Consider the following 27,283-nt stretch of genomic DNA (forward strand, 5'->3'; position numbering starts at 1 on the left):
ACAACTTATTTAAAAGAGACCGACAAAAAAAGAAGGGAGGTGGAGTAGCACTATATGTTAAGAATATATATACTTGTAAGGAATATATATATATATATATATAGGTTTATTTAAATATGTCTGAGCATGAGAGTTCGGCTGAGAGTCTTTGGGTAAAAATAAAAGAATCAGGAAATAATAGTGGTATTGTGGTGGGGGTCTACTATAGACTACCAGGCCTGGCAGAGGACTTGGATGAGATTCTCCTAGATCAGATTACAAAGTTCTCAGTGAGACAGGACATAATGATCACGGGAAATTTCAATTACCCAGTTATCTATTGGAAGACCGGTTCTGCTATAAATGAAAAGTCTAATAAATTCTTAACTTGTCTTGCTGACAACTTCATTTCCCAGAAAGTGGAAGGGGCAACAAGGGGTCTGCTATTTTAGACTTGATTCTTCCCATTAGGGAAGAACTGGTTGATGAGTTGTGGGTGTGCATGGTAGTAGTGATTTTGGACATTATGATCTTGAGGAAAAGAAAAGCTGTATGTAGCCACATACAGGCTGGACTTCAGGAAAGCAAATTTTAACAAAGTTAAATTGGGTGAAATCCCATGTTCAGAGATGGAAGTCCACGAAGACTGGGACTTTTTCAAAAGTGAAATTCTGAAGACACATTCGCAAACAACTCCCTTGAGAAGGAAAATTGGGAGGAATCTAAAGAAACCAGGATGGCTTCATAAACAGCTTTCAAAAGAAAAAAAAAAGATTATTTATATAAAAGACATATTTAAATAAATCTAAAAAGATTCTTTTAGGAAATGGAAGGAGGACCTTATAACCAAGTAACCTTATAAATGAATAACCAATCCGTGCAGGGAGAGTATTAGAAAAGCTAAAGCTCAGTATGAGCTTAGGTTAGAAAGAAATGCCAAAAAAAGGGTTATTTAGTTACATTCAAAGTAAGAAAAAGAATAGGGACATGGTAGGACCATTATAGGGACAAGAAATTGACATTGTAACAGGCGATGAAGAGAGGGCAGAACTGCTCAATTCCTACTTCTCAGTATTCTGCTGTCAGGGGAATCATGCTCAATCTGGAAAAATGATTTCATATGATGAGGAGAGGTGTGGCCTAAGATTACTGTGGGGGTAGTCCATAAATGCCTAGTTTCTTTAAACAAAACTAAATCCTCTAGGCCAGATGAATTGCATCAAAGGGTACTAAAGGAACTTTCAGATGTAATTTCTGAGCCTCTGTCTATTATTTTTGACAATTCTTGGAGAACAGGTGAAGTGCCAGAAGACTGAAGGAAGGCAAATGTTGTCCCCATCTTCAAGAAGGGGAAAAAGGAGGATGTGGGCAACTACTGACCCGTCAGCTTGACGTCCATAGCTCGCAAAATTTAGAACAAATTATCGAACTGTCAATCCTTGAGTAGATGGCTTTAATTACTAAGCATCCGTATAGCTTTCTCAAGAACAAGTCATGTCAGACTAACCTTATCTTTTTTTCTGAGACAGTTACTACAATTACTACCTTGCTAGATCATGGGAATGCTGTGGACATTGGACACTGTAATTACCTTGATTACAGTAAGGCTTTTGTTAAGGTTCCACATGAAATTCTTATTGACACATTGGTAAAATGTGGTATGGATCCCATTAGTGTTAGGTGAATCAAGAACTGGTTGACAGATCGCACCCAAAGGGTTTATCATTTCCTTGGAGAGGAGTGAGTCAGCAGTATGACTAGGTGGCTAAAAAGACAAATGGGATTTTGGGCTGTATTAAAAGAAGTATAATGTCCAGATCACGTGAGGTGATGTTACAACTTTGCTCTGGTCAGGACTCAATTGGAGTACTGTGTTCAGGTTTGGGCACCACCTGTTTAGTGGCGTAATAATAATAAAACATAAAACTCTCAACAATATATATAATAATAATTTCAGATGTGGAACTCACAATCAAAAATCAAAGTAGACAAGAAACATCATTCTGTCCAGTACCAAAGTTTAATCCTGAACATACATCCTCATGTTTAAACCAAAAGAAAGTATTTTAATTTTAATGTATATTTACTGCTCAGTCTTAGAGTTCCCGACTTGTTTTCTCAGAGTGGGTTTTTGTTCCATTTTCATTTTGCATCATATATACATTTAGGCTACAAGCCTTCCTTAGTGATGCAATTCAAACTGAACATTCCATAAATTAAGCTAAACAATGTATATAATGTATATAGGTCTATCATAGAATAGACCTAAAACTCATCATATACAACATGGACCTTACTCACAAAGTTATATATATATTTGTTTAATTTATGGAATGCTCAGTTTGAATTGTACTACTGAGAAAGGCTTTTAGCAAAACACATTCAGTTCTTGCATATTGACATAATTTGCCCCTTTTAACCTGTATTTATATGTTTGGACATTTATTGTTCTGTGGTTTTAAATGTGCAGTTTATTGTTGTAAATGAACCAGAGCTCACTTATGGAAAGTGATGGTCTAGAAATTAAATGATGAATATATAAAAATAAATGAATGATAGTTTAGCATCTTTAAATATATAATTATATACTGCATTAGTACTACATGTTTAACTATATATTAGTTTCGTTTTTTGGTCTCAGCCTTATATGGAGATACTTCTACTGATCTACTTTATGAGAATATTGGAAGTTCTACTGAGATGTGATCTGAATGCTTGAAACATGTTCTGTAAATGCAAAATCACCTTGTCAGGCAGTTTTTCAACAAAGACACAGGCCCTGGAATTACATTCCCATAATTCATACTCTTGCTTGAGTGCATCTCCTTGATTTCTACAGACAAAGCACTTGCACTTTTGTGTATTCAGTCAGGTCTTGTTTGGGGTAGGGGAGCTGGATAAAGGAGTTTCTGAGTCTCCAGATCAGGGGTGGTCAAACTATGGCTCTCCAGATGTTCATGGACTACTATAATCATGACCTCCTGCCAGCATGCTAGAGAGCCACAATTTGGCCACTCCTGATCTATATTATACTAGGGGCAAAGCCTGTTGTATCCAAGAATACAACGGGTGCTGGAGCTTGGCAGTGGGAAGGGGAGGAGTTGTCCAGTCTGTAAGGGCATGGGGTTGAATGTGTGTGTTGTGTGGGAGGTTGTGGTGGCATGGTGGCAAATGAGGGTATGGGTGTGGAGATATGGGTGTCAAGAACCCCTATGGTGTGGAATGTTAGTTGAGTGTGGGAGAGGACTGACCTTTGGGAATTTTGGCATAGTGGTTACAGATGAGCTTTCCAGAGCCATGTCCTCAGATATGTGAAGGGAACATCAGACTGGAAACTCTTCTTAGGGGAAGATTACATGGCAACCAATTCCTCTCAGTTCTGCGTCATTTCCCTTCTTGTGTGAATTAGGCCACATTCACCGAAATGCTCCTCTGCCCTAATACACAGGGGGTAGTCACAGTACACAGGTTCCTTCTGTCTCCCATGTTTTCACTGTTGGTAAAATGTTATGTGCCCACATGCTTCATTCATGGTTGCTCCTTAGAAGAATGTATTTTTGTACCCTACTGCTTACTACCCAAAGGAGTCTCAAAGCGGTTTACAAACACCTTCTCCATTCGTCTCTCTACAATAGTCAACCTGTGAGGTATGTGGGGTTATGAGAAATCTGAGAGAACTGGGAATGGGCCACAGTGACCCAGCAGGCCTCAGGTGTCTCAAAGCATTTTCCGATTGTCTTCCCTTTCTCTCCCCATAGCAGACTCCACATGAGGGAGGTGGGGTAGTGAGCCTCACAGGGAAGCTAGCAACCCTAAGAGGAAGACTCTCTGTGCACAGCAGTCTTGACCTTAGTAAGGTTTTTTATACTGTTTTTTTATTTGCCAGGCCAATAAGTCATTCAGTTACTATGTGTCTCCAGGCATTTACTTGTTCTCTATTTATAGTTTCAGGCTGTAAAGATGTATTTAGATCTTCCTGCACTTTCCAGACTCACAGGACTGATGCTGGTCTGCCTGTCTGAACCCCAGAATACAAACGGTTGCTGGTAAGGGCTGGCCATAACCCATAGGCCAGGAGGGACACTCCTGCACCACTCCCTACCAACTGCAGGCAAAAATGGCTCATTTGAAGGCTGGACTCTGAGGCATTGCATGATTTTGAAGTCCCACCTCCAAACCTCCAGGAATATTTCCAACCCAGGGGTAGCCAACCTACAGGTGTGGCCTGGAGAGCTCCTGGAATTACAGCTCACCTGCAGAGTATAAAGATCAGCTCCCCAGACAGAAAGGGCTACTTTGGACAGGGTTGTGGTAGAGAAGAAACATTTAAGGCTTCCCAGACAGGTTGTTGTTGAATTGAAAGACTTGAGGCCTACTGCACAGGGTTGTTGTGCAGATGAAACAGGAGACAAAAGAGCCAGTTTCCTCTGCAGAATAACGCTGTGCAGTGGCAAAGAAGAAGGACACATGGCTTGGCTGTGTCTAACCTCCGGGCAGAGAAGTATTTTAAGTGAAAAGGGGCTTTTCTGTGGCCTCCCTGTCAGGCAACTGCTTGGCAGAAGGGGAAAGTCCCCCCCCCTCAAAAGGAAGGCCTTCAGGCTCCCCTGCATTACTCTTGGAAAGGCCTCCTTCTCTCAGTCAGGGCCTGTCAAAGGTCCCTTCGCAGCAGGCCTGAAGGGGGAGGGGAAGCACTCTGCAGCCTCCTGCCAGCTCTGTCAGGGTTCTGAGGCAATTTGCAGTTGGACATGACAGTTAGGACAGTCTTGGGGCAAAAAGGGCTGGCACAGCCTCTGTTCTCATTCCCCTTGGCAGCCCTGCTGACCTCCTCTCCCTGCGGTGGTCAGGAGCAAACTGGCAGCCAGACTGGGCTGGGTGAATGGAATTTTGGTCTGTCCTGGTGAGGGACCAGTAGGAAGGCGCTTTGCACGCTTCCCCATTGGCTGCTTGGCCCTGGATGGACACTCGGAGGGCTTCGCGGCTCCTGATTGGGCCCTCTGAGTTTTTATCCTGGACGGGACTCGCCCTAACTCCTCCCCAGGTGGCCTTACCCTTTTATTTAATACCGCAGGAGTGGTTAAAGATACTTCTTCAGTTCCTTCACTGGTTGGCAGGACTGTCTAGCTGTGATGCAGGATCTGCACTTTGAGCAGAATTTGGACAGTGCTTGGATTGCTGCCTTTAAATTAAAAGTACTTTTTTCAGTGCCTATTACCCAGGGGGAATTTTTTATATCCCATTTTTCTCTCCCTTAAGGAGTTTCAAAGTGGTTTACAATGACGTTTTTTTCTTCCTCTGTAATGTATACACCGCTATCTTGGAATGCTGGTCTTTCTTTGTAAGAACTCCCTTCCCTTTGTCCCAGTATTGTTTATATCCTTATGTGTATGGCTGTATGCCAACTGAGTATAATTCTTCATTCATTCAATGAAATGGTTTTTGGTTCACAAAACACTGATATAACAGATGCATTTAAACAGCCAAACAATCTGTTGTTCTATCTGCAGACAAGAGACTAAAACAATGTATCCTTCTTATAAATACCATGAAATAGATACCTATATCGTTTCTCTATAAACCTTTATTATAAAATTCATAATAATATCTGTTATTTGTAGAGAGTTTTGTAACATTTGTCCCATTCTCCGCAAGTGTTTTTAAGGTGCAAGTTTTAAAGAACTGTTAAGAACAGATACTACACTTGATCTTAGCCAAAAGGCCGAGAACTCTACAGGAATAACAGATATTATACTCTAGAACAGAACCGACTCTCAACCATTAGCTTAATATTTGGGATGCTCTAGATGTAAAGTTATCAGAAGGGTCAAATGCATCCCAATTTTTAGAATATCATCAGAATAATGTATGGAGAGAAGCCTTCGCACATAATTTACATGCACCACTCCAATGTCCCAATTCTAGAACAAAACCTTTCTTGAACCAACCAAATATCCAATTCCACATCATTCATGATTCATTGTTCTACTAGGTCTTTTCTCCTTCTCCCTCTCTCTTTGCAGTTCACCTTTTCTCCAGGTATTCTTGATGGTTGGCCTTTGGGGAAATGTCTATGGGCTGCTTTAGACATCCCAAGATTGCCGCACTTACATATGAAAACAGTCTGGGAAACCCCCTCCCCCTTATCTCCTCCATCTGACAGCTGCACATGTGCTTGTTACAGATAGAGATCAACATGTAGATTTTTTAAAATTTGTTCTTTTGTTGAAATGATCCTTATAGAGAAAGAATCACATTCGCTATAGTCTATGCCTTTTGTGTGTTATTTATGGTGTTTAGCACATAGGTCTAAAATAATATTTAGCAACGACCATACTACAGTTCTGTACTCTTCCCCCCTTCAACCTGGGGAGGAGCTTCACATATAGGGTTATAGGGACAGTTTATAAATCCAACAACAACAACAACAATATTGGGATATGGTATATTTCCTAGGGACCTTTACATAATCTTTCAAACAACATACATTAAACTATGTTAAAGGCAAGTTTTGTGCAGACACTGCCCAGATTGCTGCTAAATCGTATAGTTATCTGGCAATCATCTTGCTTTCTTTTTAAAAGTCCTCTGAGATCATTAGGATAATTGCTGAATCTATTTTAAATTTCAAGTTAAAGGTAAAGGTAAAGGTATCCCCTGTGCAAGCACCGAGTCATGTCTGACCCTTGGGGTAACGCCCTCTAGCGTTTTCATGGCAGACTCAATACAGGGTGGTTTGCCAGTGCCTTCCCCAGTCATTACTGTTTACCCCCCAGCAAGCTGGGTACTCATTTTACCGACCTCGGAAGGATGGAAGGCTGAGTCAACCTTGAGCCGGCTGCTGGAACTCCCAGCCTCATGGGCAAAGCTTTCAGACGGCTGCCTTACCACTCTGTGCCACAAGAGGCTCTTTACTGTATGCTTTAATCGTTAAACAAACATTATGAACTACATTGAAACAATCTTTTCCCACAGTGGTAGACAGATTCTATCATCATATCATATCACCATCATCATATCATAACACTAAATAATTCTAAAGTTGTATAAGGACAACTCATAGCCTACCTGGTTGGCCGCCATCTGTCTCACGAACGGCATATTAGGTAGGCTGTCCCACCCAACTGTACACCCTGACAGAAAGTTCTAAAGCCTCCTATTGGTGGAATATCCCCAACTCAGGGCCAACTGCTGCTATTGCTCAGGATTCCACACCACCCCTTCCCTCTAACAGCCCCTGACTGAGGCGAAGGACGTGTTCGTAAGAGCAACGCAGGGGAGTCTGTGGGCATGTGTGCACTTTCCTTTTGAGGTGGGAAAGCTTTCCCCTTCTGCCTGTTAGCTGACAGGAAGCCGCAGAAAAGGCCCTTCTCACTTAAAATACTCCTGTGGCCAGCTTTGCTGCTGGAGGGAAAACGCAGCTAAGCCACGCTTGACTCTTCTCCACCATTTTCTGAACATTTGAGGCCTACCGCACAAGATGAAACTGTGCAGATGAAACTGTTGCAGGGGTACTTTCCCCTCCTGTTTCATCTGCACAACAGCCCTGTGCAGTAGGCCTCATCTGTTTCATTTCCACAACAACCTGTATGGGAGGCCTCAAATGTTTCTTTTGCACAACAGCCCTGTCCTCCCTCCAAAGCAGCCATTACTGCCTGGAAATCTGATCATTACAGTCTAGAGACTAGAGATGAGCTGTAATTCCAGGAGATCTCAAGGCTCCAACCTGGAGGTTGGCTACCCATGGTTGGAAATATTCACTGAGATTTGGAGGTGGGCCTCAAAATATTACATTGCCTCAGAATCCAAAGCAGCAAGTTTAGACTGCAGAGCTGATCTTTATAGTGGATATGCAGAGACAATGGTAGAGGCTTGCAGGCTGAGGTTGGGGTGGAGTGATGCAGCTGTGTCTCATCTGGGCTGTGGGCTCTGGCTAGCCCTTATGAGCAATGGGGGGGGGGTGCGCAAAAAGACAGACCAGGTAAGGCCGCCAGATATGTGTGAACAAAGAAATGTCACAGCCACAAATACTAATAAATTAGTGCCTGCTACAAAGATATTAAGAAAAAGAGTTGGGTTTTAAACCCTGTTTTTCACTACCCAAAGGAGTCGCAAAGCAGCCTTACCTTCCTCCCCCCACAATAAACACCCTGTGAAGTAGGTGAGCTAAGAGTGCTCTGGCAGCACAGTTCTGTGAAAACCTCTCTAAGAGGACTATGACTAGCCCAAAGTTACCCAGCTGGCTGCATGTGGCAGAGTGGGGAATTAAACCCAGCTATCCAGATTAGAGGCCGCTACTCTTAACCACTACACTAATCTGGGTGTCTATTACATTTGCATAATGGAATAACTAAATGTAGGATGCTATATGAAGTTGTAGCAGGATTCTGTCCAAAGGAAGTTATTTCAAGGATCAAGAATAGTAGGCAGTACAAAGGTTGCCTGTACCTTAGTGCTTTCTCCCAGTTCATTTCCACAGATATCTCTGCCAGTGTGGCTTGGATTATGTGGGATATTTCAGCACATGGAAGGGATTTCAATAAACTAAGCAAACTTTCCTGATCTCTCTTCTCCTGCTGCAGCCCAAAATGCTTCCCTGAAGTGGTGAGGAACAGGAGACTTCCAGGTACAGCATGAAAAGGGAATAAAAAATATGCAGCAGGAAGGAAAAATTGACAAAAAATCACCTTGGCCCTTCCATTTGCTGTAATTGTCTATGAGACTCAACCCAGTGAAATGTCATGCAGAGTTACAGAAGACTACCACCACTGAGATAAATGGATTTAGACGAGACGAACTGTGCACAGAATTGCACTGAATATCCTCCAGTTTATGTGGGATGATTCAACTCCTATCTCAATCATGATGTTATTAACCAGCTCATATACTAAATCTCCCAATTACAGTCGACCAGGCAGCTTTTGTTTAATGAATGGACAGAAATATTATTTACAGTGCTGGTGGGGGAAGATCTGGGTTTAGGCAATGGAGCTTTTATCACCAAATAGGTGAAGAAAAATAATTCAAGATATCAGGCTTTCATTTTTTATCAACCAAAATGCCTAAAAATAGCATTACTTCATTGAAATCAGTGTGTATTAAATCAGGCTATTCCACAATATGGATGTACCTTGAATATCTTTCTTGAACCATTCTGAATAAGCAGTTTCTATATTTTCAACATTCATGAAGGAAATCAGCTTTTAGTAACAAATTTTAGCTATTGTTACATTATATTTAACAGCAACAATATATATTCCCTACAAGATACTGAAAGCATACCTTAATTGAGGCTTTACAATGTAATTAATTAATTATCTTGAGTTAATACAACAAATTTCTTTAAACTACATACATCAGAAGGTATTGGTATGTGCTAATTTATGCTACATATGATTTTCATCATGTCAAAGGAAAGAAACATCAAAACAAGTTCCTTACCTGGGGATCAAATGAGGTAGATATTGACAAAAAGTGCAAAGAGTAATCAACATAAAATTAGCAGGAAAATAATGGACTGCAAAATGCTGTGTGTAATGACAAATACTATCCACTATCCTTCAGTACAAAATAGATCACACTATCAATATATTAGTGCTATATAACAGACTTGCTACATTTGTCATAAGTATTCAAGTAAAATTAAAAAGACCTCATTTTGACTGCAGGTTTTTTTATTCACTTCAGATTCTAGGTAATGCCATACTAATCATGTAATGTTTCCAAAGACTGAACTAAGGAGGGTAGATCAGTTATGTTTTATATTCTATGTGATGTGATGATCCTGTCACTATGGAAATATTTACTACAGATAACATTGTACAGTTGTTCCTTTATCACCCTATCTGTAACGTGACATAAATGGTTACAATGCATGAGGCTGTGCAAAAGGTTAAATGACAAACAGTAGGAGAGGCTGGGCATAGCTACATTAGTCATAATATGAGCAACACTTGGAGAACATCAATGTCTGCCAAGTTTTATAGGACATGTACAGGTATTCATGTTTTCATAGGGAACATATATTTCATGGCACATCTTCACTAAGCTCAGGAATTCTATTTCATAGGTCACAACTAGCCTTTACATCTATCTTTACTGTGATGACAAACAACAGATTAATTCTATCAAGAAAGCTTCATATGCGGGTAATAAATCTGCTCCTCAAATCCATATTTTTAAAAACAGTTTAACAGCGTAAACACAGCAAGTCTCCTTGATAATTTTGAATGGCCAAGCATCAAATAATTATTTCAATTAATTCAATTCCACTCTATAGCTTGGAAATTTGGTTTTTTATAGTGGCTGCAGCAGATATCTACAGCAAGTGACATGTATGAAAACAATCACCAGTGATGTTGTTCTATATAGCTTGAATTATATTTGTGCATACATGGGGGATACTTTCACATATCAGCACAGATTCAGTTTTAAAAAGAAAACAAATTTCTGTGCTTTAGATTTACTGCTTCCACAGAGGTTCTGGGAAAATATGCTGATGCTGCATGTAAACACCTTTTTATCACTTTCCATGGTGGAATATAACCCATATTACATGGCACCCTGAATAAAGAGTAAGCTTGGGCTTGCAAAGCCACTGACCTTTCCCGGATCATGTGGAAACAACTTCATCAGAGATGCCTGTTCAGAATTCTTAGAATTCCTGGCTCACCCCAAGGAAAAAAATTATAAAAAGTAGTGAAGTTGCAACAAGAAACACTAGTCAATCTGTCTCTAAGTGTAATATACTTAGGTAGCAGAAAAGTTCTAGCTTTCTTTGTAAAATCTCTTATCAAGAAAAAAACAGTGTTGCGCTTACTTATAAGTGTTGTACACTGTGTAGTCTTCTGTGCAATCACATATGGGACTGTGATTTTCTAGGCCTGACACAGAGAGGAGATAGCAAGCTATTTAAGATCTTTTTAGATGCCAAGAGTACTTCCCATTCCAACTCAGATGAGGCTGACTTTCTCACCCAAAAGTCATGTGATGCGGGAGAAGCAAGCATTCTTCCCTCAGTTCTCTGCTACCATTAAGGGTGAGCATAAACAAACAACAGTAAGCCCACAATGGAGAAAGGAGGGATGTGTGCCTGCACAGAGGATGAGTCGATGAACAGGAATTACAGGTAAGGGAAGCTCTGTTTTCATCTGTGCAGCTTCTGCGCAGTCCCACATGGGATAATAGCAAGTTCACTCACTCTAGAGGAGGGTGTGTGCTGAGTCAGCTAAAGATTTACTGTAGAACCACTTTCCCCACAGCAGCCTTATTTCTGGATTTGATGTCCATCCAATGTCTAAGAGTTTGGCTACATAGCTGCTCTGCAAATGTCACCTAGGGGCAGTCTGGAGGTGAACCCTGCCATAGAGGCTTGGGCTGTGGTGGAGTATGCAGAAATCGTAAGTGGACAAACTACTTTTGCTAGTGTGAAGACTAGCCTAATGGTAGAAACAATCCATTGTGATAGCATTTGTGCAGAGACCCACTTACCCTTGCTTGGGCCTCTGAAACAGGCAACTAAGGTCCTTTCTGAAGTGGTCATCTCTCTTCAAATAAAATACGAGAGCTCTACAGATGTCTAACGTGTGCACTGTCTTTTCTGTGTAGGATGTGGGTGTGAGGAAAAAGGTTGGCAAGGTCACTGACTGCCACAAATAAAATCTGCACATTGTTTTAGGTATACAATTGATGCTTGGCTTCAAAACGTCTCTACCCTGGTAAAAAATTAAGAATGGTAGGTCACATGACAAAGCTGCCAGTTCTCCAACCCTTCTGGCAGATGTGTCAGCTATCAAAAAGACAAACAAAATCTAAGCTCCCTTAGCTTGTGATGAGCTGAAATGGCTGCTAATTAAACCTCGATGGATGAGGTCACCAAACCGTCATCTTTTAAAGTAAGGAGATACATCAGAAATTTGTGCAAATTACAGGTAATGGGATCTAGTCCATGGTCTGTTTCTAATTATAGTGATATGAACATCTTATGGAGGGCCTATGTGCCAGTACAGTGATGTCTCAAACCATTTTTATCATATTGTAGGGTTGTATCAAACACACCATCAGATGAAGCTTGACCACTCTTGAGTGGTCTCTGCTTAGTGTGTCTGCTAACATTTAAATTCCCAGCTGTATGTATGGCAGTTAAGATGGACTTTGTGATTATCCATAGTCATATTTTGGTTGCTTCTGGGCATAACCAAAGGAATCCTATTCTCCTGTTTCCTGATATAAAATTTTGCTGCTATTTTGTCTGTGGTCAGAAAAACTCAGCATCCTTGAATCAAGCCTGCAAAAGAAGTATGCACATGCTTAACTTATTAGAGTTTGACCAGGCACCCTGGGTGACATTGTTTGTGCATTGTGCCCCTACCCTGACAGTGAGGTATTGGTAAATATCTCAGTATCATGGGACAGATCCTGAAGGTGTACCTTTTTAAAGGTTTGATAGTTTGGTGTACCAGACCAGTAACTTGAATATAGGTCTAGGAACAGTGTTTCATCCACTGTGGGCCAGACAATGGGTGGAACTTCCATATAAACAATTTTTGGAGAGTTCTCGTGAAAAGCCTCACTTGCATTGCTACCGTTGAAGCCATGTATGATCTGTTCCAATTGAGTCTCTGGTGTAAAAAGTCCCTTGTCAGGGTCACAATTTTATTGGCCCTTTTTATGAGGAGTGTAACTAAACCCTTAACTGAATCAATATGGGTCTCTTTATTTTTTTTGAGGATGCAGAAACCCAGATAAGCCAATGTGGTCAAGGTACATTGTAAATTGGCTGTTAAGAGTTGGGGAATCTGCAACAAATAGCCAGTAATCCAAATATGGATATATCAAGCATCTTTGGAGTCTCAAGTGTGCTGCTACCATTGACAAGCATTTTGTGAAGACCATGGGTATGGATGCAAGGCAACACATTATATTCATACTCAATGTTCTCATGTGTAAAATGTAAGAATTTTTTTACAAATTGAGTGTATGGCGATATGAAAATAAGCATCTTTGAGGTCAATCATAACAACCTGCAAGTTCTCAGAAAGTGAGGGAGCAACAGAAAGTGCAAAAACAACATACTAAATTTTGGTGCATGAAAGTATTTGTTCAAAGACATAAGATCTAAAATTGGCCCTTTCCCACCTCCTTTCTTATATATAGCAAAATACCTGGAACAGAACCTCACAGATGGTGAATGCAAACTGTTAACCTTGTTAAAGTAAGGATGCTATCTAGTTATCCAGGAACATACATTCCTATGCTGAAATGGAAGGAGGAGAATTATATGGAAGCTGAAAAGAAACTTCTGAGTAATAACCTTTGTTATTTCTTTCCAAGAATGGAAGAAAGCAACTTTTGATCAAAACATTTTTGATCAACTAGGCCTTCGGTTTGTTGGTCTATGGGGGATTGTGTCATCTGCCTGGCCCTATTTCTATTCTGTCTCCTATTTTATTGAGTATAAGGCTGCCTCTCTGTAGGCAGGAATGTCTGATATCTTGACTCAAAATACCTGAGTGATGTAGAACCCTGAAATCCTTGTGAGGATCTCTGCCAATATCTTTGCTTGGGCTGTTGAGATATGCTACCAGTTATTCCTAAGGTTTTGTGGTAAATGTATATTTTTGACATGGTCTAATATCTCACCTGTTTGTTCACAAAACAACTCTTTGTCTTCAAAGGGCAGATCTTCTACTTTAGCTTTTGTCTTGAGTGGCAATGTGGAAGATTGCAATCAGGAATAGAGTCTCATGATGATACCTTACATCATTGTCCTGTTGTGGCAGCCTCTATCAGGTCTGGAAGCATGGAGTTGCTCTTTGCCCAACTTGTGGCCATCAGGTATAATGATGTTAGCTAATGATTGCTTATCATCAGGCAATTGGTTGTTGAAGAGAGACGTTTTATCCCATAAGGACATCTAGCACATACTCATAACGGCAATGGAATTTACTAATCACAAGCTCATTGCCCCTGATGAATAAACTTTATAACCAAGGAAGTCCATCTTCCTGCCCTCCCTTTCAAAGGGGGAAGAGTGAGAACCAGATCTGGTCTTTGCTGGAAACACTTCAGGTATGATGGCATTTACTCTGGGATATTTGAACAGGTAGGAGTATTCTTCCTTTACTCTGTAAAGGCATCAGTGCTGGTTTTGAACATACTGCCAATACAACATCCTGAATTCCATGTTTGAAGAGGTAGCGCTTATGGGTACAATTCTGGCTTGTACAGGACTTCTATAATAGAATCTGTGAAGAGGTAATTCAAGTAGAGCTATTTTGTCATTCTGATGATTTGCTCAGAATATAACAAATCTTCTGTGGAAGATGGTGAGATAGCATCGCGGTGTGCTCAGAGTTGATTTCTGATACTCCTTCCTCTGATTCCAAGCCATTTGATGCCATGTGGAAGCTGGATTGATGACATGGTACCCATCTCATTCTGCTACTAGTGCTCAATGTTGAGGGGGAAACCATGGTGGCACATGTTTATCTCAGGCTCCCCTTGAGCCAGTAACATTACAGGGAATGTAATCCATGAAGTTGCTTGCCTATCTGGTAAGGCATTTCCTCTCCAACATGGATGTTTGGATGATGACCCCAAGAACATTGTCATTGGAGAATCAATGTGACTGGTATCAGTGCCTCAACACTGAAGGGGTTTGTGGAATTGATGAATCCCAGATATTCCTTGGTAAGTGACCTATGTTCCCAACTGGAATCAGCACCAATATTAGTCACCAAAGAGTCTCAATGTTGAGAGTTGGTATGGGCTCAATGTTGTGCAGGGGATTCTCCCTAAGTTGGTGACAGTTCTCAGCATTGAGTGGGAGGTGATTGCCAGTGTCAAGACAATGTTGACTTTGAAGCACAACAGTGTGGTGTAGCGAAGCCCGATACTTGGTTTTTTTCTTGGCTTTTTTCACTGGTGGCTGGAATATCAATCTTACAGTCAATTTTAGTAATGAAGGTGCAGGCATCGAGTTTGCAGGAAGAGCTCTTGAGTGTTTTTCAGCAAGTTGGCCACCTTCTGTTGTGGGGAGAGGAATGGGAAGGCGACTGTAAGCCGCTTTGAGCCTCCTTCGGGTAGGGAAAAGCGGCATATAAGAACCAACTCTTCTTCTTCTTCTTCTTCTTCTTCTTCTTCTTCTTCTTGTAGAATTGAGGGAATGAGGGTCTTCTAAAGAGTCGCTTTTAAACACACTGCTCTCCTTTCCCTGGCTGGGCAATCTAAAGTGTTGTGGTCTTCTCCTAGGCACAGGAGACAATCCCTATGCTCATTGTTCTGGGCCATCATGGCCCTGCTCTCTTAACATTTTTCTAAGACTGCCATCTTTACTATGAATATAGGCTCTCAATACCAATTTTATTACTGCTATATTTTTCTTCTTACTCACTGAAGCAATGATAAATCTCAGCTTGCTGAAAGGAGTCCTCTCTCAATGGTGGCAAGAAAAGAGTGCTTATCACTCTATCATGTGACTTCTGTCAGCTTCATATGAGACAGGAGGGGGATACTCTTGGAATCTAGAAAGATTTCAAACAGCTTTCTATCTCATCTGCACGGCAGGCCTGCAAAAGCGCAGTGCCATGTGGGACTATATAGAGGCCTCAAAGATGAACTATACTAATTTACCAGTTTTATTTCACGTAATACACAGAAGTATGACAAATTCATCTGCCATTAATGTCGCAGCCTGCTAATCCCCCCTTCCAATTATCGCTGTAAAATGGAATGGACATTCAATGAATCATTTAAAAGAGGAGGAGGGGGAAATTTTCTCAAAAGAGAAGATTTCCCCCTCCCTTTGGCAAACTGTAGCAAATGTCATCTCTAAAAATCCAAAATAGCAGTAAAGATATTTTAAATTGTCTAATTCATTTCCAAAACATTATATTTGTACCTAATTTCAAAATTTAATATCAGGCTATAAAGCTTCAGATCATTATAGGCAGGTCTTAGTGATAAATCTTTCAGGACATACTTGGTAGTAATGTATTGACTATGAAGCACATACTACACACACACATACACACGCACACACACAATCTGCCTCTTTCACATACTAAAACACCAGCATATTGTACTATAAGGATATTAGAATATAAGATTAATTTTTTTAAATGATCATGTATATTTAGACAAGAAAAAGATGACCAAGCGATATAATCTATCCAAGATAAGCACCTCTAAAAATTGTTCATTTAGCTGGAGAGATTTAAAGGTAAAGGTATACCCTGTGCAAGCACCGGGTCATGTCCCACCCTTGGAGTGACAACCTCTAACGTTTTCATGGCAGACTCAATACGGGGTGGTTTGCCAGTGCCTTCCCCAGTCATTACTATTTACCCCCCAGCAAGCTGGGTACTCATTTTACCGGCCTTGGAAGGATGGAAGGCTGAGTTGACCTTGAGCCAGCTGCTGGGATCGAACTCCCAGCCTTGTGGGCAGAGCTTTCAGACTGCATATATGCTGCCTAACCACTCTGCGCCACAAGAGGCTCTGGAGAGATTTAGACATGGCCTTTACTACTGAAATCCATAGACACCCAAACTATTTAATTAGGCGGTGTCATCAATCTTTTAAAAATAAGCAAATAATAATTAATAAATTTTGATAAATTATGAGAGATTTGTGCTAAAGAAAAATTAGGCCAAATAATCTAAAATGAAAATGACATCCATTTTAATGACTTGCTGGCCTAAAGAATATAGGCTCTTATTTTTGTGAATAAAAATGAAAGTTTATAAAGTTTCTTTATTGCTCTTAAGGAGATGTTTCATATTACTTACTTGTGAAAAAATACATAACTCACTGTTTTAATAAGAGAAATATATACATTTGTATATAAATAATTATATATAATTTTATTGGTATTAACAGAATGCAATACCATACATGGACCTGACAGAAATAAAACATTTCAAAATACGTTTTAAAATTATCTCTCCATAGGATAGTATGCAATATCAAGAAATTAGCATTGACATTACAGTATACCCTTAGCTTAAAATAGAAAAAAAAATCCACATCCAATCACAGAGATACAGGCAAATAATGATCCATAGGAGACCCAGTACATAATAGAATCTGAATCTACTTTGAAAGACATGCCAAGAAAATCCTGGCCCCAGAACCACCTCCTATGGACCATGAATGATTTACAGAGAATACGTTATGTCTGTGCTGCAAAGCAACATCACTCACATTTAAATCCTAGAAAATAAGGAGAAACTGAAGTTTTCGATCTCCAGTTTCTGAAACATTCTAGTGTGATGCATCACTTCATTGTGATAGTCAGCATCTGTGCACCAGCTGATAAATCATTATTAACCAGTTAACAAACTCTATTGTAATCCTAAGCATATTTAATTGAACATAAGGTTCAAACTACACGCAACAGGAACAGACCAATGTGCTTAAACCCAGATTTGCCCTAATCATGTACAAAGCAGGGACTTGGAGGTCTAATTTTTAAAGCAAAAGGGGTGGTCATGTGAGAAGAACTGAACCCACTGGATGCTTAACTCTTATGACCCCAGAGAGTCTGCCCAACCACATTTCTTCTAGCTAAACTACCTTTTGATGATAGAACAGGTATTGGGGTAGTAAACTGTGGTTGTGGGAAGGTTTAACAGCCTTCCCCCTTTGCTGTAAAATTTGAAACACCATGCCCTGTTTTGTATGTAATTGGGGCAATCCCAGATTAAAATACAGTTTTGTGTAGTCAATAGGATAGTTTTCAGAGTTAACATGGTTAGGTTGTAAGTCTCGCAATATTCTGTGCACACCTACGCTTGATAGAATACATTTAATTTAGTATTATACAGCAAGTTATTTTCCTTCACTAATGCAAAATACACCAAGAATGCTATTAGCTTTTCCCCACTGGGTCTGGATGGAAATTACTGAAGTCCATTTCAAAAAATAGGATTTTATAGTTACCATAGCTGATCCCTCTTTCCTTCTTTGAAGACTGCAGAACACACCTGAGTGTCATCATAGCCCTTCCCTGCAATGACCCTCTTCCCCTTCTGTTTTTCCCAAGTTGGTGTCAGTATTTTCTGCAACTGTATTCCATGTAGCCATATATTGCAACTAGTGCCTCTGTAGAAAGGATGCATTCTTCAACATAAAAGCAACAGGTCTGGCAACAGGTTTGCCCCTTGTAAGATTTTCCTGGAGACCCCTTACCCAGACATTTGGTTTCCTATGTTTTAAAGTCAGTTCTCACTTATAAACATCAAAGAAGAATTGATTGGCTTTCTGAATGCAGGACATTAGAGGTTGCTTGCAAGAGGCTGAAGATGAGTCTCCGTCGTGCCAATTGTCTCCGATCTAAATTCTCTTATCAATAGTTTATCAATCTCTGAGTCCAAACTGTTCAGTGCCAAGAGAAGTGGATCCGAGTTGGCATGGGGAGGTTCTATCAACTCTCGCAGTGCTTTAGCCTAATATGATAAAGCAGTGATACAATATTGTAAAAGAATTGTAATGGGCCATTATTTCTATATCACATCAATACTGCATTAGAAACATGGTCATGCAATCTTGATAAATAGAGAAAGCATATATTGCAAGATTTTCATGTGGTGTTAGCTGTACAGTGCATTTTTTTAATCTGCATGAACTTTCAAGAAATAAGGGTAATCGTTCTGTTCTTGAATGAGACTTCAGATATTCCAGTCTCTGGTGGAAGAAAAGTAATTAAAAACAATTCTAGACTTTCAATTTGCATATAAGCTACAATAATTATAAAATCAAACCAATAACATAACCATAAATTTATATTTATTTCTCAATGTAAAATACAAGTAGGATCACCTATTTAATATGCATTTCAAATTGCAACTGATGAAACAGACGAGACTAAGCTGAATTAAGTGTCCAGTTTTATCAACTTTAAATTTGTGTGTGTGTGTTGGGGGGAGGTTTCGAAAGCAAAACAAACACAAAAACCTATTACCTCTTCTACTAAGCTTTGATAAAATATGCTATTAAAAAGGGAAATGTGCCTTTTTACTTAAAATTGCTATGCTAACGAATAATCAGAGGTAAGCAGCAAGCATGAATAAAGCCTGGGCTTTTATGCATATGTTAAAATCATAAGAAACATTAAAGTACATTCTATAAATAAATAAATAATAAATAATAAATAAATATTTGTATTTATTTTTAATCTGTTTTCAGCCAAAATTGACTTCCAAAGTATCTCATAGGGAAAAAAATGACAATGTGACAATAAAAATTCAGTGTTCTTGAGAACAAATGTATACACATGACTGGAAGACAGTTTTATTGGCAGACTAACCAACTAAAGTTTTGGCTGATCAACAGTAAGCGCCAAATGTAGCCCTTGATGACTTCTTTTAATCAAAAGGAATGAAAGCTAACAACAGTATTTCAAAATTGACTCATATTTTGGTTCTGTTCAATTGAAAATCTACAAGAACTGATCTCTACGGATATGTAAAAAAGAATCCAGATAATTACAATGAAGAAATGTTCCTCTACAGCAGGCTTTCTCAACCAAGGTTTCATGAAACCCTGGGGTTTCTTGATGGCCCTGGAAGGATTTCTTGAATGGTGGGAGTTAATTTTAATATATTTTTAAAATTTGTTAAGCATCATTAGGTGATATGACCATATATGGTCATGTCAACTCACCCACCCCTCCCAAAATGGCCAATGATGGGCCTGGAGAGGGTGGGAAGGAGAGCATCCCTATGTGGGCTATACAGCTATGCTTCCCAACTATATTCTGCAAGATCACACCACTTCTAGGGTTTCTCGAAGCCTGAAGACTATTTCAGGAGTTTCTTAATGGTAAAAAAGTTGAGAAAAGCTGCTCTGTAACTATAGGAATTTAAGAAGAGCTTTACTTGACCAAATCAAGGATCTAATGCCTGTCAAATAACTCTGAAAAAGTCCATAAACTGGACATGAAAATAGTTCTTCCCAAAATCAGATATTGAAGCACATTCATATGCACACTGGGACTGTTAGTTTTCATTATCATGATTAATAACTTGCTATCCTTTGTGAATTTGACGAATCAGTTTTTTAGAAGTCATCTACATCAGTGGTCCACAACCTTTTTCTCACTGGGGACCAGCCAATGCTTGACAATTTTACTGAAGCCCGGGGGGGGGAGAGTCTTTTGCCGAGGGACGTCACCTCCGCTGCCTGAGACCCTGCTCCACTTGCTTGCCCACCGGCACCTCTGACTTCCCGCCGCCCACTGGGGGAGTGCTGCCAGCAGCAACTGCACAGTGATATATCGAGGGGGAGCCCCAGCCATGGCAGCCGCTAGAGAGCACCAAAGGTGAGCCAGCGGCAGAGTGGCAGGGCAGCCCCCGATGCAGCAGCCGGGGAGGAGGACAAGGAGGACCTGCGGCCCGGTACCGACTGATCTACGGACTGGTCCCAGTCTCCGAAATGGGGGCTGGGGACCACTGATCTACATCACTATATCTTTCGGCAGTAAATGATGTAAACTAATGATGCATATTTCAACTGTTCTTAGCCTACCACCAGTCAGTGTTCTGTATCAGTTAAGAATGTTGAACAAGTATGTAGAAGACCCAGGTTCAAATCCCCATTCATACCATGGAAGCTTGCCCCAGTCACATTTTCAGCCTAACCTACCTCAAAAGACTGCTGTAAAGAAAAAATGGAGGAGATAAGGATGCAAACCAATGCGGAGAAAGGTTGGGTATAAATGAGTTAAATAAATAAAAGAATAAATGTTAAGTGGTTGCTGTGAGTTTTCTGGGATGTGTGGTCATGGTCTGGCATTTTAGTCCCTGACATCTTGCTAGTACCTGTGGCTGGCATCTTCAGAGGTAGGATATGGCAAGATGGAAACCTTTCCATGCCACATGGAAAGATTGAGAACATGGTGTATGAGAAGGAGCATAAGATTTCCTTCCTTTGGAAGGAGGACCTGAAGCAGTTCCACAAAATGGTTATTTTCTCCACTGGAGAAGCAGATATATAGGTAAGTTTCCTCAATGGGCTGCCTAATAGTGGCCCCGAAGGGCTACTGTTAATCAAGAAAACAGCAAGGTTTTAGCTGTTTTTCCTCCTGCAGTATGGTGCCAGTCTAACTTTGGTCTTAATGTGCCTGTGATTTAAGCATCTGTTGAGGAACTCCTGGTATACATTCATCTGGTGGAGGTCTGGACTCTTTAATGTGCAAATCAGTCAATATAACTCAGCAAGGCAGCTGTGAGCTCATGCTATAAGACAAAAAGAACTGAGAATGTAGTTTAAATGGATAAATAAAAGGAAACTAAAATTAAATATATAAATTTTCTAACCATTATTCCCATTCCAATAAAAACATTTTTTACAAATCAGACATTTAACTGAGGATCAAATAAAGACGGAGATGGTCCACAGTAAAAAGCTATAGCTGTTTGGTGCTCCAAAAAGGCAAAGTGGCAACATATACAAATATCATAATGTTCGCGTTATAAGACAACATCCCACTGCTCATTCAATTCTTATGGCATTTTGATTGTTCAACTATGAACAGGATCAGTCTTGAGACAGGTTGTGCCTGTAGCAGCTATATGATAGAAATGAAACAGGCAAAAAAACTTTGGTTTTATCTTTAAACCTACTGTCTTTGCTACCATCACCTGAAATACTGATTCTGTGTATTTCTGGTTCCCTCAGCTTGATTTATAACTCTCATTACTAAAATAATTCATCTGTTTTTAGTATGTAGACCATGTGATCCCTTATTAAATCACAACAATAGAGTCCTATTGTGTTCTGTATCCGGTACCAACTAATCCAGGATCACTTGCATCACTGTAGCTAATAATATCCTTTTGCCATTTATACAGGTCAAAGAAGTCAGTTTCCATTATTGTGCAAATGGAACAATAAAAAATTGTAACAACTTGTGATAGAACATTTCAGTCTTGCTACATATTTTGAAGGAAGCCTGCAACTCAGTTACTCAAAGAAATTTCATATTGAAACTCAAATGTGAAGTCACCAAACTAGAACTAATTAGCAAAACTGATAAAGTAGAATTTAATCTAAAATGATACTGAGAATTATTAGCTCTGTAAAATACGTATTCATGTAATTTACTTCCTGGTTCCCGGTTGCAAGGCTTCTCTTAAAGTTACTGCGCTCCAGAAGCCCTAACTTCTCTCGGCCTCTTGGTTCCCCCCCTCCTTATTGGTATTTTTCAGGTAACATTGCAGAACCCCCACTCCCCAATTTTTCAGCTACTTGAAATGTCTCCAATGCCCTCCCCCATTCAATAAAAGAAAGAGGCTTCTGCTGCGCTTGGCTGCCCCCTTCTGAGCTTCCCTAATCCAGTGCAGAACACTTTCTGTTTCAATGGAGAAGGCAGATAGAAAAAGAACTGAGTTCAAATCGATCTGAATTCAGCAGGATCCACAACGGAATAAACAAAGTATGTGCAGAAATTGCCCAGGGCAGGGCAGGCACTTAAAACTAAGTAGACTTTACTCAGTAAATGACTGTAAGACTGGAATTCCACTTTTGAGAAATCATCATGGAAAACACCATGTATCCTAGTGTCAACTTTTCTCATTTCTAAAAATAGGGACAATCAGAGTAGGGACTTGAGAGATTTCAACTGTTAGACATTCATGCAATTTTTAAAACTTATGTTGGTCTCAGATAAATTTTTATGGGTCATAATCAGCAATTTAAATTTTTGCTTGGAAACAAATAGGTAACCAATATTGCTCTTTTAGAACCACTAGTGGAACTAGTAGAACCACTAGAGAGCCAGTTTGGTGTAGTGGTTAGGAGTGCGGACTTCTAATCTGGAATGCCCCACATGCAAACAGCTGGGTGACCTTGGGCTCGCCACGGCACTGATAAAATTGTTCTGACCAAGCAGTGATATCAGTGCTCTCTCAGCCTCACCCACCTCACAGGGTGCCTGTTGTGGGGAGAGGAATGGGAAGGTGACTGTAAGCCGCTTTGAGCCTCCTTTGGGTAGGGAAAAGCGGTGTATAAGAACCAACTCTTCTTCTTCTTCTAGTAGGGTCATGCATTTGACAAATCTGAGCCACCCCCCCCCCCCAAATACCTTATTGGTATTTTTCAGGTAACATTGCAGAACCCCCCCCCCCCAATTTTTTTTCCAGCTACTTGAAATGGCCAATCCAGAAAAAATTGGGATTTTTTGGAACCACTGGATAGCTGCAGTTAATGTGCGTTTAAAGGGCTGTCAGTTCCTTTTAATGCCTTCGGAGTGAACTCTCAGATTGGGGAAAGCATTTAAAGGGACTGAGAGCATTTCAAATGCCTTCAGAAGTCATGTACAACCAAGTGCTGGCTTGCAAAAGGCATGTAAATTTTAAAGAGACCACATTCCTTTAAAGTTTAAATGCCTTCTCTCCTCCATTGGAAACAATGTTTGGTACCCACAGAATTGGCCCCCCCTGGTCTAACCTTTTTCAAACTGGGGGGTATTTTGAGGAGAGGCACAAAATTGCAGCACAGCTGCTGATGCTGAGACCCCAAAAATCTCCCCCACCTCCAGATCGATTCTCCATTATATCCCATGGGGACCATTGGCTATAATGATCCCCATAGGGTATAATGGAGCTGAAAAAAATTGATATTCTGAAATATTTACTGAATACCAGACCAGCATTGGGATTTGGGGACATCAAAAAATACTGATATCTTTTTGGTTCAATATACAAGAACAAAAAAAAACAGTTTTTTTTTTGTATACCCCTTAACTGCTAGATATAATACCAGTAACAGGTGACATATTGTTCAGCAAGTTGCATTGTATATCAACTGATAAAGCTTAACAGTCTTCATAAGTAGCCACACATGAAGTACATGGAATGGGAATACTTTGAAGGAAAGGCAACAACAGGTCACTCCACTTAAAGCAGGTAAATACAATACTTGCTTTAGAAGAGATTTATACATCTATCAGCAGACCTAATGGCACTCTGGACCTATGAACTTTCTATTTCAGGGAGACTACAATCACATGCAGAACAGTCTTGATTCTATAAGCCCTAAAGGGCAACACTACTGGCCAAAAAAGTAGACTTATTTTTGTGCCTACATTTAATCCGCATTGTCATCTGCAAAGACAGATGAACTGACCTGATTCTCATGAAAAAGAGAAAAAGCATCAGCATACTCATGACACCTATCTCCAAATTCTTGAACAATCTTTTACATTGTTCTCATGTTAAACAGCATGGGACAAGACATGGAATCTTGCAGGATACACAAGTGCCTACAGTTCAAATAACTGTATTCCAACACCACCTTCTAAAGTGTGGATGAACACCACCTTCTCTAGAGTGGATGAACCACCAGAACATGGTGCCTCCAGTTCGCATCCTGGCTAACAGGACCACAGTGATTTTAATTTTAATGAATTCTGTATTCATTGATTCCTGCAAAAGTAGTGTCTCAATATCCTTTTCTGTGTGCTAAGGAATCCTCCTGAATAATATGCCACATGAGGGAGGGGGTTCAGCAGAGAGGAGGAATCAGGCAAAAGCAGAGAACTGTTTCTGCAAACTAGCTACTACTGACTCACGGCTATGTCCATGAAGCCTAATTTGTTTCCAGACCAAGTAGTTTAGAGACAAACAACAAGCTCATTGTCAGAAAATGCAAGCAAAGAGAAAGAATGATGCTAGGATTTTCAGTTTTTATTGCGGGAAAAAAATCCATTCATTTGAAAAAAAACATATGAAAAGATTTAGCAATGGCCTCTTATAATTGCTAATAAAATTAGAAAAAGGACAACTAAGATTTAATTTGTAAAATATGAATAGCCACTTCCTTTGCTGTAAGGTCACTTGTATCAAACCAAAGAGGCAAGGTATGTATTTTCTTCCACTTTCTCTGAGGGATGAATGGGTGCTACAATGCTGATCATTTCTTCTGCCCAGCCAACAATTATAAAAGTAACTTTACTGGTGTCTTTTATCATTGGTAAAAAAACTGCTCTGCCACCCCAGTATTGGCAGCTGCTACAAGAACCTGATAAGGAATTTGTGGCTTCATTATCTGAATTTGTATTGTTTGGGAGCTTTTTCTGTTTTTTAGTTCTGCTTAATATTCTAAACTAGCAAGAAAGCCCATTGCAACCAGGAATGCAATGGGCGCTAGGACCCAGGGGACACCAGGAGGTGCTTTTTTTTTCTGCTGCGTGGAGCTGTGAAAGGCTCCTACAGGGTTTTTTTTTTCCTGCTGCTTGGAGCTGGGAAAGGCTCCTACAGGGTTTTGTTTTCTGCTGCTTGGATCTGCGAAAGGCTCCTACAGGGTTTTTTTTTCTGCTGCTTGGAGCTGTGAAAGGCTCCTGCAGGGTTTTTTTTTTCTGCTAGCTCTCGTGGGCGTGCCGGCTTGGAGCTCCTGCAGGGTTTTTTTTTCTGCTGCTTGGAGCTGTGAAAGGCAGGGTTTTTTTTTTCGGCTTGGAGCTCCTACAGGGGTTTTTTTTCCTGCTGCTTGGAGCTGGGAAAGGCTCCTTCAGGGTTTTGTTTTCTGCTGCTTGGATCTGCGAAAGGCTCCTACAGGGTTTTTTTTCTGCTGCTTGGAGCTGGGAAAGGCTCCTTCAGGGTTTTGTTTTCTGCTGCTTGGATCTGCGAAAGGCTCCTACAGGGTTTTTTTTTCTGCTGCTTGGAGCTGTGAAAGGCAGGGTTTTTTTTTTCTGCTAGCTCTCGTGGGCGTGCCGGCTTGGAGCTCCTACAGGGTTTTTTTTTCCTGCTGCTTGGAGCTGGGAAAGGCTCCTTCAGGGTTTTGTTTTCTGCTGCTTGGATCTGCGAAAGGCTCCTACAGGGTTTTTTTTTCTGCTGCTTGGAGCTGCGAAAGGCTCCTACAGGGTTTTTTTTTCTGCTGCTTGGAGCTGTGAAAGGCTCCTGCAGGGTTTTTTTTTTCTGCTAGCTCTCGTGGGCGTGCCGGCTTGGAGCTCCTACAGGGGTTTTTTTTCCTGCTGCTTGGAGCTGGGAAAGGCTCCTTCAGGGTTTTGTTTTCTGCTGCTTGGATCTGCGAAAGGCTCCTACAGGGTTTTTTTTCCTGCTGCGTGGAGCTGCGAAAGGCTCCTACAGGGTTTTTTTTTTTCTGCTGCCTCTCGTGGGCGTGCCGGCTTGGAGCTCCTACAGGGGTTTTTTTTTCTGCTGCTTGGAGCTGCGAAAGGCTCCTACAGGGTTAATTTTTTTCTGCTGCCTCTCGTCGGCGCGGCGGCTTGGAGCTCCTACAGGGTTTTTTTTTTCTGCTGCCTCTCGTCGCGCTAGCGGCGAAAGGCTCCTCCGGGGGTGTTTCTTTTTTTTCTGCAGCTTCTCGGCGGCTGGAGTCTTGTGTTGTGTTTGCGGCGGGGGCTTCCTTGGGGCCGGCCTGACGCGGTGAGAGACGCTTCGCGCCTCTCACCACGTCAGGCCGGGAGCAACTGCGAGCCGCGCTGAGCGCGGCTCGCAGTTGCTGGGGCTGGGAATCGGAGGGACCAATCGGCAGGCGCTTCGCGCCTGCCGTTTGGTCCCTCCGGTTGTCTGTCATGAGGAAGGGTCCAATCCGGACCCTTCCTCATCCCGGACACATCCCGCCCCAGAACCCCTTACTGTTTTATTTAGTCCGTGGCGCCCGCGGCGCCACGGGCGGTGTACAGATGGTTAGGTTGATCAGAAATTAACTTCAATGAAGTCATACCAGCAAAGGCAGTGTGGCTGGTAGGTAAACAGAGGCTCAAGAACCAGTTGGTAAACACCTTGCAGCACCAGAATGTTAGAGAAGGTTCACATTATTCAACTTCTTCCAGTTTAATGACTCAATAGGTATCTATTTTAAGGAATTTAAAATGACTGAATAATAGAACAATGAATAACTGGCAGATATCTGCTATGTGAATGTTGCTTTCAGATTTTTATAAGATTTAAATTGTTCTTACATAGGATTTCATTAAACTTTCTTTAAGTATTCATTTCAGGCTTTTAGTACAGTGCAACTAAATCTTCTAATTGCATGTAAGCAGAAAAACATCTGGACACTAAACACATAATATGCTGCACTCACTAGTGTAATTAGAGAAAATCAGAATTGTTTGGGGATTTAATTAGCTTTTCAGCTCTTCTTACAGGAGTCAAGTAGTGAAAATGATATGTGCTCCCCAGTGCATTACATTGCCTCTTAAAGATAGAAACCATGAGTGGCTTTGCTATCATTTCAATTTTTCCATATGGAAGGTGCTTTTTAAAATATGGAACTCTTCTAGAGTGATTTATATATTTGCATTAACTTAATAAAAGAGAATCTGCTATTTATTCTTCAATGTCTCTGA

The 27,283-nt window shown here is 40.6% G+C and overlaps 2 protein-coding genes and 1 pseudogene across 16 annotated transcripts in view; 1 reads left to right on the forward strand and 2 right to left on the reverse strand.

Annotated features, from left to right (window-relative positions):
- The window catches only part of SMPX (small muscle protein X-linked), a 107,591-nt gene that overhangs the window by 59,014 nt on the left and 21,294 nt on the right, over positions 1-27,283 (forward strand). Inside the window, exon 1 of one of the 2 annotated variants that reach the window (XM_077343066.1) lies at positions 10,931-11,101. The exons of the other annotated variant lie outside the window; for it this stretch is intronic. The gene's annotated coding sequence lies outside the window, so the exon portion shown is untranslated. Of the gene's footprint in view, positions 1-10,930; positions 11,102-27,283 lie in introns of those variants that run through there. 2 annotated transcript variants of the gene reach the window in all.
- Positions 1-27,283, reverse strand: part of CNKSR2 (connector enhancer of kinase suppressor of Ras 2) — a 222,645-nt gene that overhangs the window by 8,870 nt on the left and 186,492 nt on the right. For 2 of the 14 annotated variants that reach the window (XR_013232005.1, XR_013232004.1), the window contains one exon: positions 16,506-18,422. The exons of 8 other annotated variants lie outside the window; for them this stretch is intronic. Coding sequence is in view for 1 of the 6 variants with exons in the window: in XM_077343058.1 (XP_077199173.1) it covers positions 18,418-18,422 (5 nt within the window). In the remaining 5 variants the exon portion in view is untranslated. Of the gene's footprint in view, positions 1-16,504; positions 18,423-27,283 lie in introns of those variants that run through there. 4 more of the 14 variants (XM_077343057.1, XM_077343056.1, XR_013232003.1 and 1 more) reach the window with 3 other exon arrangements.
- Positions 5,552-5,704, reverse strand: LOC143840846 (U2 spliceosomal RNA; annotated as a pseudogene).

This window comes from Paroedura picta, chromosome 6, assembly GCF_049243985.1.
Source record: "Paroedura picta isolate Pp20150507F chromosome 6, Ppicta_v3.0, whole genome shotgun sequence".
Taxonomy (NCBI): Eukaryota; Metazoa; Chordata; class Lepidosauria; order Squamata; family Gekkonidae; genus Paroedura; species Paroedura picta.